We start from the raw sequence: 16,831 nt of genomic DNA on the forward strand, positions 1-16,831 counted from the left end.
ATCTGCAATTTGCAAAGCTCTTTGAGTAGCCCATATATCATCCATTTATATTATACACATGTCCCATCTGTTGACTGCACATTTGTCTCTTAGTGTTTTAACCCTGTCCTTGTTGTTGTGTGCCTGTTGTGATTCTTGCAGCAATGTTGCTCAGTGTCCAAAACAAGTTGCTCCTCAAGGAGACTAATCAAGATACTTTGACTTTATCCTCAGGTGTCTGCCGGGTTAATCCATACAGCTAGCTAGACTATCTGTCCAATCAGAGGACTATGGTAACCTGGTCCTCAGATCTCTGCAGGGTAAATCCAGACAGCTAGCTAGACTATCTGTCCAATCTGAGGACTATGGTAACCTGGTCCTCAGGTCTCTGCAGGGTAAATCCAGACAGCTAGCTAGACTATCTGTCCAATCTAAGGACTATGGTTACCTGGTCCTCAGATCTCTGCAGGGTAAATCCAGACAGCTAGCTAGACTATCTGTCCAATCTGAGGACTATGGTTACCTGGTCCTCAGATCTCTGCAGGGTAAATCCAGACAGATAGCTAGACTAGGGTGACCAGACGTCCGGTCAGTCCCCGATTTTGGCGACCTGTCCCCGGCTGGATCTGTCCCCGGAAATGTCCCCGGATTTCACTGTGACTAACAGACCCGAAATTGGAATGAAAGAAAATACTGACAAAACGTAGCCGATAATCGCACACCATACACCCGCAGGCTCCAGACCGCCAGAGCCAGCGGTGCTCAGAGATGTTTTAGAAAGCCGTATTTTACGATGCTAAAATCACTGATTATTTACATGGAGTCTGGTGGGTGTAGTGAACGCAATTTCGCGGACTTTTATGTTTTAAAAAGGATCTTAATCTTTAACAGAAAGGTCGACCTCCTTAGAAATCCTTTCCATAATGTTGTCAGACACTTAGAATATTAATCTGAGTCTGTCAGCAGCAAAACGAGCACTTTATGAACGCAAATACAAGCTGGACAATTATCCCATTAACTCACGCTGCAGCTTGTTTCTCTGCTGCTGACTGGAGCGATCTCGTTTAATACTGCATCAATTTAAAGGAAAATATTTCCTCAATAGTTTTCATTGTATCTGATTCTCAATGAGCTGTTGCAGAAACAAGCCTTATTTTAAGAAATACTTCCTCCACCACTGCATACCAATACCAATAATAAATAATTTCCTAAAAGTGTTTGTACTGCGTGCATGTGTACTGCGTGCATATTCTCTGGCAGCCTTTTCTCTTCTGTAATAAGTATTTCGTTTCAGACTGGGACCCCCGAGACTGGGGTTCACTTCCTGAGTCCTACAGGTGACTAATGATCAATGTTGGGCCGGTTACTTTTAAAAAGTATTAGTTACTTCTTCCAGAAAGTAACTAAATTAGTTAATCAGTTACAAAATATGACAGTAACTAATTACTTCAGAAAGTAACTACTGCGTTACATTAAGATGGGACCTCCACCCTTCGTTGACAGAACATAAAATACAATAATAAATCTGAATATTATAACAAAATGGACAATTAATCCAATACATTATAAACAGAAACAACATACACATATCTAAAATCTTTTAATGTCGCTGTGGGACAAAGTGAGACTAACCTCCAATCAGATGCCATGTATGATATTATGTTCATATAGTGGATCGAGAACAATAACGCAATGGATGTTTTGGAACTTTTGATATTTTTTGCCCCTCATTAGGGCTCGCCATACCTGTCCTTCGTTGACCGACTCCTTGTCGGACTATGTGTGTGTCCGACTATGCTTCTTTCAAACACCCGCCCAACTACCCCTCTGATTGGCTCACCACAAAATGTTACTCAACCTCAGCCAATCGTCGGCATTTATGCCAAGGAAGGAAGAACAGTAAAAAAGTCTTTGCCTTTCGGCTCAGAGATCAAGTTGGTCCGCTGAAAAAGACAGCTTCAATGATTAAGATGGGAAGATCAATAAGAATACTCGTTACTGAAAAAAGTAACTCTACTCGTTAGTACCACCGTTATTTCTAATGCCGTCATTGCCATCACTGCTAATGACCTATTTAGTCGTTTAGCATGGAGGATTTGTTCATGCCACCATCTCTTTTTCTGTCTATCTTTCTCTTTCCTGTTGCACTTGCTTCTCTGTATCCTTCTGTCTTGATCTCTTTTGACTATTCCCATTCCTGCACTCGTTTTTTTATCCTCCCTGTCTATTTCTATGCTGCTTGCTTCTCATATTTCCTCAGCCTTCCCCACCTCTTTCATTTTTGTCCCGCTTATTCTCTTTTTCCATCGTTCCCTCTATCCCCCGATTTTTCCCGTCTCCATTTTTGCCTCAGTCTATCAGTCTCTCACTCCTCCTTCCCCTCTTCATCACTCTCTCCCTCTCTCTTTTCCCTCTTGCGGCTGGAGGTATAAATAGGACTCCTAATAAAGTGCTAATTAATCTCTGGTGACAAAATCAAAGAAAGCACATCTGCATTGCTGCGAGGAGCAACGGAGGAGAGGAAAAGGGGCAGACAGGAAGAGAGGGGAACATAGGCAAGGGTGGAGATAGAGGGAGAGGAAATGCAAGAAAGGTAGTTGAGGAAATAACGAGGGAAATAAGGCGGGTCGGAGACGGCAACAAAGTTACTTTAAATGTTTCCACAAAGATAGGATGGTAACTTTGAGACGTTATGATGAACTTGATTATGAAACAGGCAGCTCAAATCCGGCATGCTGGTTGGGTTCTAGCTAGGGCTTGGCGATTTATTCATGTTGTATCCATATCGCGACATGAGACTAGATGTCATCTTAGATTTTGGAATCCTCAACATATTCTCACTCCCATCTCGTAAAATACAGATGCTTTGTCAGGTGCCTTTGTTGTTGTTATTGACGCTACAGAAGACATTTAGCGTCAAGTAACACGCTTGGTTGTCTCCTTTAGCGTCATATAACACGCTTGGTTGTCTCCTTTAGCGTCAAGTAACACGCTTGGTTGTCTCCTTTAGCGTCATATAACACGCTTGGTTGTCTCCTTTAGCGTCATATAACACGCTTGGTTGTCTCCTTTAGCGTCATATAACACGCTCGGTTGTCTCCTTTAGCGTCACATAACATGCTTGGTTGTCTCCTTTAGCGTCATATAACATGCTTGGATGTCTCCTTTAGCGTCATATAACACACTTGGTTGTCTCCTTTAGCGTCATATAACACGCTTGGTCGTCTCCTTTAGCGTCATATAACACGCTTGGTCGTCTCCTTTAGCGTCATATAACACACTTGGTTGTCTCCTTTAGCGTCATATAACACGCTTGGTCGCCTCCTTAAGCGTCATATAACACGCTTGGTTGGGACTATTGGCGTCCTTTTTGACGCTGTTAGGTTAAGGGTAAACTCTTGGGACACAAACCCCGCTCTCCAGGGTGAAAGTCCTGTGTTTGACCCATCCACCCCCCCGACCAATCTCCCTATGCGGAATTTCCCCCTTACATACTACTTGCTAAACCCCATCTCTCCCCTGTCCTAACGTCCATATTTTCATTCATTCATATTTGCATTCCTACACCTTACTGTGTAGAATCACTCATTTACGCATTGCAGGACCAAATTAACTAACATTTTGCTAACACATTCATGAATATGTTATTGCTGCTGCATAAAAAACTTATAGCAGCAGTGACTTCAGCCTGACCATAGGGCAGTTTGGGAGTGGTCCAGCAGGCCTTTAAAGGTCATTCAGGATCAAATTCAGGAGGTGCAATGCCATGATAAGCCTCCCGTTGTTGCTGTCTGTACTGGAAATAACCAAAACAACCTCAGAGCTAGCAAGCTAATGTTAAACGCTGAAAATGGCTGAAAAAAGGTTTAGAGAAAACTTGGATCCTTTACTGCTTGGATCTTTTGTGACATTATAGCACAAAGATTTACAACTATTATGTCTATGGCATTTCCTCTCTAACTGGGACGGTTTGGAACTGATTGGTTGGGTAGCTTTGGACTAAGTACACATGGAGATGCACTGCTAAGAGCCAATAAAGTTCATGTATCGGATAATTTAAATAGCTCATGGTACTGTATTCTGTCAACAGTTAACTTTGTTTAATGGAGCTCAGTGTAAGTGTATTCAGGAAGAATATGCTTCACATTTCTCTCTCTCCTAACCTAATGAGCTGCATCTGTCACCAGCTGACTCTGGGTGTTGACTCACTTAAACCAACCAGATTTTTACACAATCTCCATGAGCCATTGCATTGTTGCATTCAAACTTTATATCTGCTATCCTATCTGCTGCGGTCAGTTGTCACTTTAGGCAACATCGGTAGGTCCCTCCATCAGATGCCACGCTCCACATCACATCCATCCAGATCTTCCGTCTTCTTTACCTCTTCATCGCCTCCCCCAGTGTCTTGATGCCATCGGGGTTGCAGTCCTGTATAACCATGGCATCTATACCACTTCCAATTTAACATTGCAATGGAGTCAAATTGCCAAATACTGTGACATATCAACCTATCATGCATCATGTTCATGTTTCTCTCCTGATTGAAATATTGCATATGGTGTTTCCTTCAGGAGACTATTTAGCAGAGGCTACTGCTGGGTCTGGAGCTAAGCAGCGCCCTCGATGATTATGATTGGTTCAAAGAAATGCAGACACACCAGGGTGTTTTTTTTCTCCTCCTATCCCAGAACATCTGTGTGTGTGAATGTCACACCACAGCGTTGTGGAGATATGTCTGGCAACGGGAGTTCATAAACAGGTTGAAGAACCTTTACAAAGTCTGGCTTTCACTTTAATCTGTGCAGAGGTTCCGCCTTAATGGTTTTTGACACTTTGCCAAATCCTTTCAGAAGAAACCTTTGCACTTTTATGAAAAGTATTCCATTGGTATTTCCCACAAAGTTTCACAGCAACGTTGAAAAAGTGTGATGGACCAACAGTCTCCGCAAACCGATTCCATGGGCAAAGCCCTAGGTAATACAACTCTCCACTGATACTTGCAGTGATAATGATCATCATGTTAGATTCCATTTTAAGATATCCTGTGAAGACAAAGACAGAGCATGTGGTGAATCCGCAGAACAAGCCGTCAGCTACCCGGAGAGAAGAGACGCAGTGTGTCAAGCCACCAATGCTAAGCCATTGCCTGAGGGTCAGTGTGTAATAGGGTTGATGTGACTTCACAGGCAAATCTGCAGGTCTTGGAATTATTAAGCTTCAGAGAGGCTTTGACTTTGAAAAAAAATCACAGGCCACCTGTAGCCCTCGCAGCTCTACAAAGCAGAGCTAAAGCACGGAATGATAGCAGGGACAAAGGGACATTTCTCCCTCGTAGCAGTATGGTGACATAAAGTAAAAATGGGTTAGATAGTTCCTCGTGTTGACAGGAGGACCACCTCCTTCAGTGCTAGAACACTGAACAGCTGATCTTCTAACCTCCTGATATGGAGAGGAAAGTACAAAAAGTAAAGTATGTACAGGGTTTCATCATCTAGGACTTCACAGTGCAGGTTTGTCCAGTAAACAGCACATGGTTGAGATTTTGTTTCTTACCACAAAACAGGTGCAGCAGAATGCTGTTGATTTCATTCAGTTTCTTTTCCCATTATATCATATCATGCTCATATTCAATTTCCTTAGTCTAGTCCTGAATCTTCTTGATCTAATGACATGTTAAAGGACAATGTCACTTAATGAGGTTCTTTGACATTAATAGGAGTTCTCCCAGCCTGCCTATGGCCCCCCAGTGGCTAGAAATGGTGATAGGTGTAAACCGAGCCCTGGGTATCCTGCTCTGCCTTTGAGAAATTAAAAGCTCAGATTGGGCCGATGTGGAATCTTGACCCGCATGAGGTCATAAAGGGCAAGGTTACCTCCTTTTTTTAGTGCTTTGTCTGCACTGAGAATTTGCCCCCCCATGGGATAGAGACATCATGCTTCCAAACAAGCAAAGTGGCAGTTGGTCAAGGCCACACCCCCAGCAACCACCTTCCCCCCCCCCCGCTCTCCTCCTCAACAGCTACGGATTTAGAAATGGCACATACTAAGGAAAGCTTATTGTGGGCCTGGCTCTAGTGGCTAGAATTCTGCACCAAGACAGAAGTTTGCGAAAGAGACTTCAGATACAGTAGTAGGGGACCACTAAGGTCTATATAAAAGAGACTTCAGATACAGTATTAGGGACCACTAAGGTCTATATAAAGAGACTTCAGATACAGTATTAGGGGACCACTAAGGTCTATATAAAAGCATCCAAAGAGCCCCATGTCAGAGCACCTGTGTTTAATATGTGTTCAATTTTGTAGAAAATTACTGATTTTAAATAGTTTTTTTTTCTGAGTTAAATGACGCTTCTTTAACATCTGGATTGTGGTTGGTCCCGCTCTACGCCCTACTACGCCCCGCGCTGTGACTATTAGCACTAGTCGTAGTTCTATTATCTTCACTGTTACGAAAATATTTCCCTTGCCCATCCTTCCCACTGCTATAATTATCATGAGTCATATTTATGCCGCCACTTACCAGGCCACGCTTATAAACGAGATTTATAATCTCATTGAGTTTTTTTTATCCTAGCTAAATAAAGGTTTGAATGAATAAATTAATGTATGTACGACCCCCCCCCCCCCAACTGGCAGTGGCTGCTCACCAAGAGTTGTGTTTTAACAGGTTTCTGATTAAACATTTTCTCTAAATATTGATTGATTGATTGATTCATTCATATATTCATTGTACTGAATACTTATGAGAACTTATGAATACTACTTTTTGTCTTTTATTTGAATATATAACTTATCTTTTATTTATCTCTAGACTTGTTACACCTGTCCTTATTTCACCGTGGCTCGTAGAGACACACATTTTTTTATTCTTCAGTATGTCTTGCATGTATTGCAGAATTGACGGCCGTTGACTTGACGTGAAGTCATGACATTTCCGGTTCTTGAAACTAAAGCACCTAACCCAGAGATGGTGCCAAACGATGCACAGGGCACGTGTGCATGTGCAGTCATGGCTGTGTGACTCTCAGATCTGACCTCTTCACCATAATGTCACTGATCTTTAGTGAAGCTTCTTCTCCTCTATCTAGAAGACAGTGTGAGTCCCTTATTATCGCACACATCCTGTAATATTAACGCATAAACAGCAGTAGTTCTCTTGGAAATCTTTACAAGGCGTTCCATTTATTGGGATGAATTTGCAGATGTAGTTATTGTGGAAGTCACAGTTTTAACTGCAGATTGCAACTCGAATGTTAATGTCTTCAGCTCTTAGAAGTTACTCAGAACACTCTGGTGTCTATGTTACTGGGAGACTTATGTAATATAAACACCAGACAAAGGAAGTTCATATCACAGTGATGTATTTTCTACCCTCTGTGGCAATAAAGGCAACGTTATCTTGCACTTCCTGTGGGTATTTAGATGTTGTTGGTGTGATAGTAATCCCACGGCAGGCTGCAGTGCGCCCTGACAGGCGATAGGCGGCGTTTTGCCCCCATCCCTACTCCTCCACTGCATCTCAAAGCTTCATTTCAAAGTATTAGATCTCCAAATTCATAAATAAATCAGCAGAAGAGGAAGGGAGGGGAAGAACCGCACATCTCTCCTAAAATCAGAGACAGAGTGAGCTGGAGGAGCGCCATGCGCAAACGGCAAAATGAGCTGTAGAAACCCAAGGATCATGAAAACGTCATGATAAAGAATAAATGCACGAAATATTAAGGAAAGGGAAAACACTCAATAAATCCTCCTATCAGGCCATTTTTAATGAACAGATTAGCTCTCATAGCAACACCGCGTCAATAGAAAAAAAGAAGAATAAACTAGGAATGTCTTAGAGATATTATTAAACATGCGATTCCATAAAGTACAATTTAAATAATCCATATCAGGTTATTAACATTGAAACATAGTTGCCGGATAAAACACATGACTACGTGCCTTTGAGTAACTGAGGGACTTTTTAACACAAAAGTCCTCACTAGGAAAATATTATAGAGTTATTATGACACTCAATCAATTTACTTTATTTCACGTCACCGTAACTCACAATTCATCACAAAGCGCAAAAAAACTTTTGACATATTTAAAAATAACGTATAGCACTGGAACGTCACCATGAACTATGTTTTTATTATTAAGCTGCACACAGTACTATAATATTTCCATATGAAGTGTCTAATAGTGAGTTGTTGGTATATGAATGTCAATTTAAAGCAAAAAATCCAAATTACCATGTCGCTATTCACAAAGGCGACTGATACAAAAATTGAAAACATGCACAGCACTATCATTAAAAAGATAATTTAACAGAGTACAAACCTAGTGAACTGCTAATCAATACCACACAGGCATTCTGTCTATATAGAAACATTATAGAATTTATAATAATTCATCTGTAAGCGAAAAACACAAAGCAAGAGTTCTTTAAGAGATACTAAAACTATTTTTGGAGGTGATGACATTAAGCCACATGGGTAAAAGATTGCACTCTCAGTTACAAAAAGCACCGCTTTATACTGCTTGTCTCCTGTCTTTGGTGACTGACGAAAAAACCCAGTCCCGCCTGTCCGTCACGGTAGAAATGCACGCCTGACGGGGAAATATTGGGCTGCTTGCAGCCCACAACAGAGCATCAAGAACATGAGACATCAACGACTGATGGAGGGTGATGGATGGCAGCTGACGTGCACAGGGAGAGAGGCCCGGGGCCAATCGGGAGCTTCAAGTGGCAGCAAGAAGCGCAAAATGGGAAACCAATGAGTACGATAATGAAGAGAAACAAACGCTTTTTGTCTTTTTTTTTACCTTTCTGGAGGAGCCTTCTTTTCAAAATAGCCTGAAGAAAAAGCATTTTCCACACCGGTTGCAGACTGGATGGGTAATTCTCTCCTCATGGAAGAGCAGAGGATGAAGAGGGAGGAACAACTTTTGTGTGCATGCACCCCTCTCTCTCTCTCTCTCTCTCTCTCTCTCTCTCTCTCTGGCGCTCTCCCTCTCTCCCTCTCTCCCTCTGTTTGCTCTCTCGTAGGGACTCCCTCTCTGATGACACCAGCTGAACTGTAGGCTGCTTGTGTGTATATGTGTGTGTGTGTGTGTGTGTGTGTGTGTTTTAACACTCTTCAGAAGAAAACAGGAAGAAAAAAATAAAAGCCGTCTCTATAATCGACTTTAATGTCAGTGTGGTGCTTCCAGTCTGCTACTGATATTTGTGTTTTTCCGCGTTCTCCTCCTCGTTTTCTCCATGCATTAATTTAATTACAGATTCTCTCTCTCTCTTTCTCTCTTTCTCTTGCCCTCTTCATCTCTCACTTTCTTTCCTGATTATGCTAAAAAAATTGTAGCTCAAAGCCTTCGGGACTTTTGATGCCCTAGTTTTTTTTTCTTCTTCAGAGTCTGTGTCTTGTGGGCCTGCATGTGCATGTGAAGCAGTTCTGTGGGTGTGTGTGGGTGTGTGTGTGTGTGTGTGTGTGTGTAAGGCCGTTGAAAGTGGAGCCAAAAGATGAAAGCTTCCAACACTGGAACCCACTCTGACTTATTCCTCAGCTCCCCTGTTGGTTGGTGATCAGAAGTTGACCGGTGTCACTTGAAGTGACATGAAACCAAGACAAAGTCTCTCCCTCAACACACACACGTGTCCCATCCATGAAACCAATGAGTCCTGGTCCTGGAGCGTGCCTCACCGTATATTTTGCAAAAGGCAGAGGCAAATCCGGCGCGGGTCAACATAGCTGGGCTAAAGTTTGCAACCAGTCCCTCTAAACTAGACAACCATATATGGGTTCCTCTAATAACGCTGCGTTCAAGGCGGGCCAGGTTTTCACAACCTTCTACCCCTGAAAGTGCACTGGAACGGCGGTCTAACCCGTAACTTAATACCCGTGAACTGGTACCAGATCGTTGTACTCCCAGTTACAGTTTTGACATCACACACGTCACGCTTCAATATAATTTATATCATGGTTCCTTATTTAATTGCACATTATTCTATTCAATTTAATTTCACGCCACTTAATTATTTATTATTTTTCGAACTACGGCCACCTGACGTTACTTTAAAAATACTTTCTATGCTTTTCATACAACTTTCTAACCACTTTAGGTTCATTCAGTGCTTTTTGCACATTATCTGTTCGTTGTTAATTTGCTTTTTAATGTTGAAACCACTGTCACAAAGGAATTTCCCCATTCTGGGATGAATAAAGTATTATCATATCTTGTCTAAATATCACTCTGAAATACAAACTAATCTGCAGAGGGAAACATTTCCATGAAGGTTGGGAAGCATTCAGAGAGTTTGGCTTTGGGTCCATGACATAATGACTCGGAGGCGCTGACTCACATCTTTTACCTGAAGGTGTTTACGTGTAGAAATTGCCACACTTCTAATACATGCCCTCAAGGGTAAAAAGGGTTGCAAGTCCTACATTGTTCAGCCGTAATGGATGTGACCCCCCCCCCCCCCCCCCCCCCCCCCCCCCCCCCCCCCCTCCCCCCTAACTCCCCCAAAGCTGGGACTCAGCACATTCCCCTCCTCGTACTGTATGCGTTTCATGTCAGATCCTGGAGTGCTGGAGTAGAGCAAATATATTGAACACATCACTGTAGAGCTGAAAATATCAATCCAGTAACTGATTAGCTGTTTATTATTAAATTATTCACCAACTATTTTGATAAGCCATTAATCAGTTTGAGTCATTTTTTGATGAAAGAGTTCTCTGGTGACAGCTTATTAGGTGTGAATGTCTGTCTAGTCTCTTCTCTCCTCTGTGACAGCAAACTGAACATCTTCGCGTTGTGGACAGAACGAGACATTGGAGGACGTCCCCTCTTGCTTTGGGAAACACAACGTCACAACTAACCCATTCATCCAGGATATTCTTGACAATAAAAATTATTGTTAGTTGCAGCTTTATATCACTGCAGTAAATGCATATGTTCATATGGTCTACTTTTACATGCTTACTTGTAATATGTATTTAATAAATATGTGGGGCGCCCGGATAGCTCAGTTGGCAGAGCAGGCGCCCAAATATGGAGGTTGACCCCTCAGCACAGCGGGTCTTGGTCTAGCTCCGACGTGGCTTTGGTTTGCGTGTTTCAGAAAGCCTTTATTGTCATTACACACATGTGCAGTACCGGTGCAACGAGATTATAGAAACTCCTTTACAGTGTCGACACGAAATATAAAAATACAAAATAAAAAAACATAAAATATAGGTGGTGCAGAAAAAAGAGGGGGGGGGGGGGGAACTGCTGCACAGTCCTGAGAGCATCAAAATACAAATATAAAATATTTTTGTATAAACATTGTGCAAAAATATAGTTTGGTGTGTCAAAATTCCTGAGTATTTTATATTGCACAGTAATGAAATTAAATAGTTAAGTCCAAAATAATAAATTAGCAAATATTGCACAGTAATGAAATGAATGGTTAAATATTAAATACTGCACGTCGTAAATTGCACATAATTCCAGTGTCCTTTTAGGTATTATATATCAGTATTGTTTGTCTTGTACGTATTCCTAGATTTCTCTACCTGCTGTTTTTTGCTGGACACTTTTTGTTTGGATGGATTTTCCTTTATTAAATATTCGAGCTCTATTTGGCCTACGGCCTCTGCACTTGGGTCCTACATTCTCTAAAGCTCTTCCCTGTCATGTCTACAGCTGTCCTGTCAATAAACGCCTAAAAATGCAACAGAAAACAAATCTTTAAATTAAAAACAAACAACATTTGCACCTAATTTGGACTACTGTGATTGACAGTTGTGGGAGTAAACCATTCAAACCATGGGCAGCTCGCCAGTCCCCTCAAAAACAAGTCAGTCCAGTTTGAAATGAGCCACTTATCCATGTTTGCAATTTGTACACATTTGGAAATTGATATACAGAAAGATAAATAGATAAAACAAGAGCTACAGGGCTAAATGCTGAACTTCAGCACCACGGACAGCTCCAGGCAACCGTAGACTGCATAAAAGATCCAGGACTGCCTCTACCCCTCATCCCCTTCCTTTCCTCCGCTACTAAGGGTCACAGGGAGGTGAAACCTAAATTTCACAACATGCACCGTGCAGTGGGCAGAAGGCAAAGGCTGCTGGGACATCACAGGTTTCACACACTCAGGCTAAGCCCTGGTGTACACACTCAACAACTCCTGCTGAGTCCACAAGGGCTTGGAACTGTTCAACTGCACAATCACAGAGTCCCTAAAGGCTCTGCTAAGAACTTTGAGAGAATTCAATGTAGGTCTGCAACCCTGTATCCGTTTTAGAGGCAGTTACCCATAATTTAGGAGACTCTGCTAGGAAATTGGGATTTTACAAAAAACACTGCACTAAATAGTATGTGTAATTTGTCCAAAAAAAGACACATTTTTCCCACTGCTCATTCAATTGTACATATATTCCTGCATGTATTATATCTTTGTTATTGCTAGATAGCAAATACACACAACATGTATACTGTATATACACAATTATTATGCATAAACGGCCAAAATGCCAACTCCTGGCTTAAAAACGGCAGTTTGCAAACCAATGGGTGACGTCACTGATGATCACATACATGTCCAAGCAGTAGGTTTATTAAACAGTACTATAATGTAAATGTATGGAAACATAAAACACACCAGTAACCAATGAGTCTGGAAGTCACAATTCAACTAGAGAAAAACTCTCAAAATCTTAGGAGTGCAAAAATCGACACTTTTATGCTTTGCTTTTTAATCAATGATTTTAACTTTTTCTTATGTTCTTGTCACTTTTTTCAATGTTTGTCACTTTTTTTGACATTTAACACTACGTAACACTAACTTATTAACTTTACTTTTACAGCAATTTTTGGAATTTATGGTCAATAAACCTAAGTTTTTGGAAATTATACCCAATGTTTGAGTTAGAAAAGCAGAAATTAGGAATTATTGAGTCTAAAATTAAAGGAATGGATGTTGATGATAATCACAGACTGGAATATGTCAACTTTTACTCAATACTATTTCAAAAACACTTCAATTTGTTTTTAAATTCTATAAAATTGAATAATTGAAAATTAGTGAAAAGTAGAGATATACATACACACTCATAGATATTTAAAGTCCATAAAAACACCTTTCACTTCAATTTCCACTTTCTCTTACACAGACTGCTCGTGAGACACTACTGCCGTCTCTCTTCTACAGAAGGTTTCTAGAATTGTCACTATAAAAAAAAGAGATTCTAAGGGCATCTCAAAAGTCTGACCAAACGTTGGCAATTGGGGTGTGTGACGTCTTTTGCGCATATGGGATAGCTTGAATGACACACACATACAAACAAAGGTTCCCCAATGTATAGTTAGATGAACGTTGTCTGTCAATGGAAGCACCAGTTGGCCTATGTAACTCACATGTCTAACATTATGATGTAAATATCATCAGTGGCACGAGCAGTTAAATTGCTCCAAAACGACTACAGAGATGAAGCAAAACGTATTCTTACTCTAAACCATGACATGCTCACACAGTTAGTGTTTGTTGCAGGGATATTGCATTAGGCTCCTGCATGATGCAATCAATTCATTAATCTACAGTGTGCTCTAAGCACAAGTTGTTGTTTTCAATGTCCTAAATTCTTTTCAACTGAAGCCGCTGGATTTCAACTGACTTGTAGCTGGTCGCAGAGGCGCCGTCACCTCCTTAAGTGTCAAGGAAGTTGTCACCATCCGAGGGAAAAGGTCTTTTCCTCTTTTCCCGTGTCAACAGTGGAGCGTTTGAAGGGAATTGTCCGCGGAGAGAAAGGATGTGGAAGTCTGCTGGCACTGACTCCCGCTGCGTATTTTCATCACTCGTCTGCTAGAAGAGAGCGTGACCTCAGACTCCACGCTAGAAATTGGTAGTTTGATGTTTTTTCTCTCTCTCTCTCTCTCTCTCTCTCTCTCTCTCTCTCTCTCGTTCGTTTAGGTTGGACATAACTTGGGAACGTTTCTGTGAATTAGTAAGGTCCACATCTCACATGGGTCACAAGACATGACAGAACACGTCGGATATAACTCAACTGGAATTTAAACAGTTTGCAAGCCCACTCACCGTGGTACAGCAGCCGTAGGTGATGACTCCAGACTCGTTTTTGACACGCAGGAAGTGAGAAACATGAGTTATAGAATTTAGATTAATAAAATAAATACATAATGTCCTGAAACCATATGATTTTCAAGATGGATGCAAAAAGGGAAGACAAGAGGAACTCTCATTTTTTGCATGAAACATGCATCTTTAGTCAGTTGGTCATGTCGCCAGAGGCTGGTTCCAGAATGTTAGGGACGTCAGCTGTTTCAACAGCCAATAAGAAGTGAGCTTGTGAAGTCAGCTACAAGTTCTCGGAGAAAAAAAAGCTTGCACACCTATATGCATCCTTTATGTCCCTTTTCACAGGACGTCTCTGGAAACTGAGGATCCCTGGCTGTAGTTAACACAGGGACATGCAAGGGTTTCTTCTATTGACTGTCCAATGGAGTGGACATTAAAACTACTTTAATTTAGTAAGGGTGGGGGAAAATATCAATACAGCACATCGTGATATTTTCACTGGCGTTAATGCATCATAACACAGGCGTCAAGTTAAGTTTCCTTTTGGGGACATTTGAAATTGGGAAAAATTAGAAGTTGGAAAAAAGGTTATAAATTGCGATATATCGCAGACTATTGCAATATGTTTAAAATTGCAATAATATCGTATTGTGACAAACGTATCGTGATGATACCGTACCAGGAGGCGCCTGGTGAAATATATATACATACATATAATTGAAAAGGTCCAATGGCAATCTTACTTTATCAAGTCGCAGCTGTTTTGTACAGCTTTCAGGTGATTTGTGGAACTTGTCGTAGATTTGGGATGTTTTCTTTGGCGTATCTGGCGGGTCCGATTTTTAGGGGTCATCCTCGTACGCTTGACTTCTTCGGCATCTTGCACGCCGATAGTCACAGCTAGCCGTCACTCACGTGGTCTAGTGGGAATTGCAGTGCTGTAACATTAGATGCTAGCTCAGGCCAGGTGCCAGGGTGAAGTGATCTATAACCATCAGTAGCAGTGTGCATCTAGTCCTACTCACAAAACAGCGCTGGGAATAGCGGATTATAAGTAATAATGATGCATAAATGAATAATGTTGGGTTACTGGAGGTGTGACAAGATCTGGTCAACACTCATTAGACGAGACAAGGTTTCTCTAGTTCCTTCAGAGACTAGTGCGATTGTGATTGGTTTAGAGAAATGCAAACCAAAACAACACAAAAACAGAGCGTTCTTTTCCCCCTATCTCAGCGTGTACTTGGTGTACCCAGACCTTACTCCACAGCAGATGTGCAGATAGGTCTGGCAATGCGAGACTAGCATCTGGTCTTGAACAGATCCAAGAGCTTTCATGTTTCTTTTGCCTCTCATTCTCTCGGACGGCTGAAGCCAACACATGTCTCCTGTTTGACCTCATTACTATCAGCCTTCATCAGCAACATTTAGACTGGCAGCACACTGGAGCACACATAACACACAAGATAAATGGTTTGGGTACTAGAACAGCCATGTCACAATCCTTCCTATCATATATTCATCTTCATGCTCATCATGATGACGGCCAACAAACTGCATAGCTATCAGGATGTCGTTGTCAAGACTACCAGCGTTATTTCTACTATCTAAGTCATTACCATTGTCACAGTGGTGGTATTTAAATAGTTCTCTTCAAAGTCTAACTCAGTTCTTATCTCTCTATTTCTATGCCACTACGTCTTCTACAGTTTTTGGGCTGTCCTGTGTTGACCCGATGTCCGAGACAATGTCAGTTGGACATGGCTGACACATCAGTGGTAAGAGGAGTTTAAAGAAGCACTCCTCATGTGTCTTTCATGCAGTCAAACACAGCTTGTCTTCCCCGAGGTATTTGTCCACCAGAGCAACGTGAATGAGCCGTTTCAAAGTTGTGCATGGAGTACAAAGACAGACAGCACCAGGTGACTGGAAGACAAAAGTACAACATAGTTTATTGCATGTCTCTGTACCACGAGACTGCTCCCACAACATCTACATATGGCACATACTCAGTGGTGGAACGTAACTCGGTACATTTTCTCAAGCACTGTACTTAAGTAACCCAAATAATCACACAAAAAATGGCTTGGAGTCCATAAAACACTCTTTGCAAATACAATTGATTACTTTCATTCCTCTGATCTTGACTATTACTCAAAATAATTCAACTTTTCTGCTTTTTTTAACTCAAATATTAGGTATAATTTTACATATATGAGGGTTTTTGATCATGAATTCCAAAAAGTACTAGTAGTAAAACTAGTGGTAGTAAGGTGTTTTTTGTGAAAACTATAAAAAAAGTCAGTTTTTGAAGCAAAGGGACAACACAAGGGTTAGTTACTTTACAAATTAAGAGTTTTGCACACACACACACACACACACACTCACAAACACGTAGTTTATCAATATGATGTTTTATAATAAATGAAACGGCCTAAAAGTCCATCTGAAATTATCAAACCATTTAACACGCAACAGTTTGGGTCGTTTCCAATTTCTAAAATGGGAGGGCTTATCTACATCTAGTACTTTTATTTTATTACTTTAAGTACTTTTCCTGCTGATAGTTACGTACTTTTACCATGCAATAGTAATCCCTGAACCCAGTTTTATTTTTTTACACTCTTTAGCTTGTTGTAACTCTTGCTATAAGAGGGTTAATTTCTTGGAAGAAAAAAAAAACTTCTCAGTAGCAGCTGAAGTAAGCAACATTTTCAATGCAGAACGTTTACTTTATGCAGAACCTTATTACACTGTCCTACTAGGACTTTTCCTTAAG

At 41.1% G+C, this 16,831-nt stretch overlaps 1 protein-coding gene and 1 long non-coding RNA gene across 6 annotated transcripts in view; both read right to left on the reverse strand.

Moving 5' to 3' along the window:
* The window catches only part of grip2b (glutamate receptor interacting protein 2b), a 285,228-nt gene that overhangs the window by 93,102 nt on the left and 175,295 nt on the right, over window positions 1–16,831 (reverse strand). For 2 of the 5 annotated variants that reach the window (XM_034870535.1, XM_034870534.1), the window contains exon 1: window positions 8,793–8,896. The exons of the other annotated variants lie outside the window; for them this stretch is intronic. In XM_034870535.1, the coding sequence (XP_034726426.1) occupies window positions 8,793–8,838 (46 nt within the window). In that variant the 5' untranslated portion in view covers window positions 8,839–8,896. Of the gene's footprint in view, window positions 1–8,792; window positions 8,897–16,831 lie in introns of those variants that run through there. 5 annotated transcript variants of the gene reach the window in all.
* Window positions 11,784–16,761, reverse strand: LOC117944026. The gene is made up of 3 exons (XR_004656479.1): window positions 16,634–16,761; window positions 15,553–15,556; window positions 11,784–11,797 (listed from the first exon to the last, which is right to left on the reverse strand). It is a non-coding gene; the product is annotated as an uncharacterized LOC117944026 (long non-coding RNA).

Source organism: Etheostoma cragini, chromosome 4, assembly GCF_013103735.1.
Source record: "Etheostoma cragini isolate CJK2018 chromosome 4, CSU_Ecrag_1.0, whole genome shotgun sequence".
In the NCBI taxonomy this organism is placed as follows: domain Eukaryota; kingdom Metazoa; phylum Chordata; class Actinopteri; order Perciformes; family Percidae; genus Etheostoma; species Etheostoma cragini.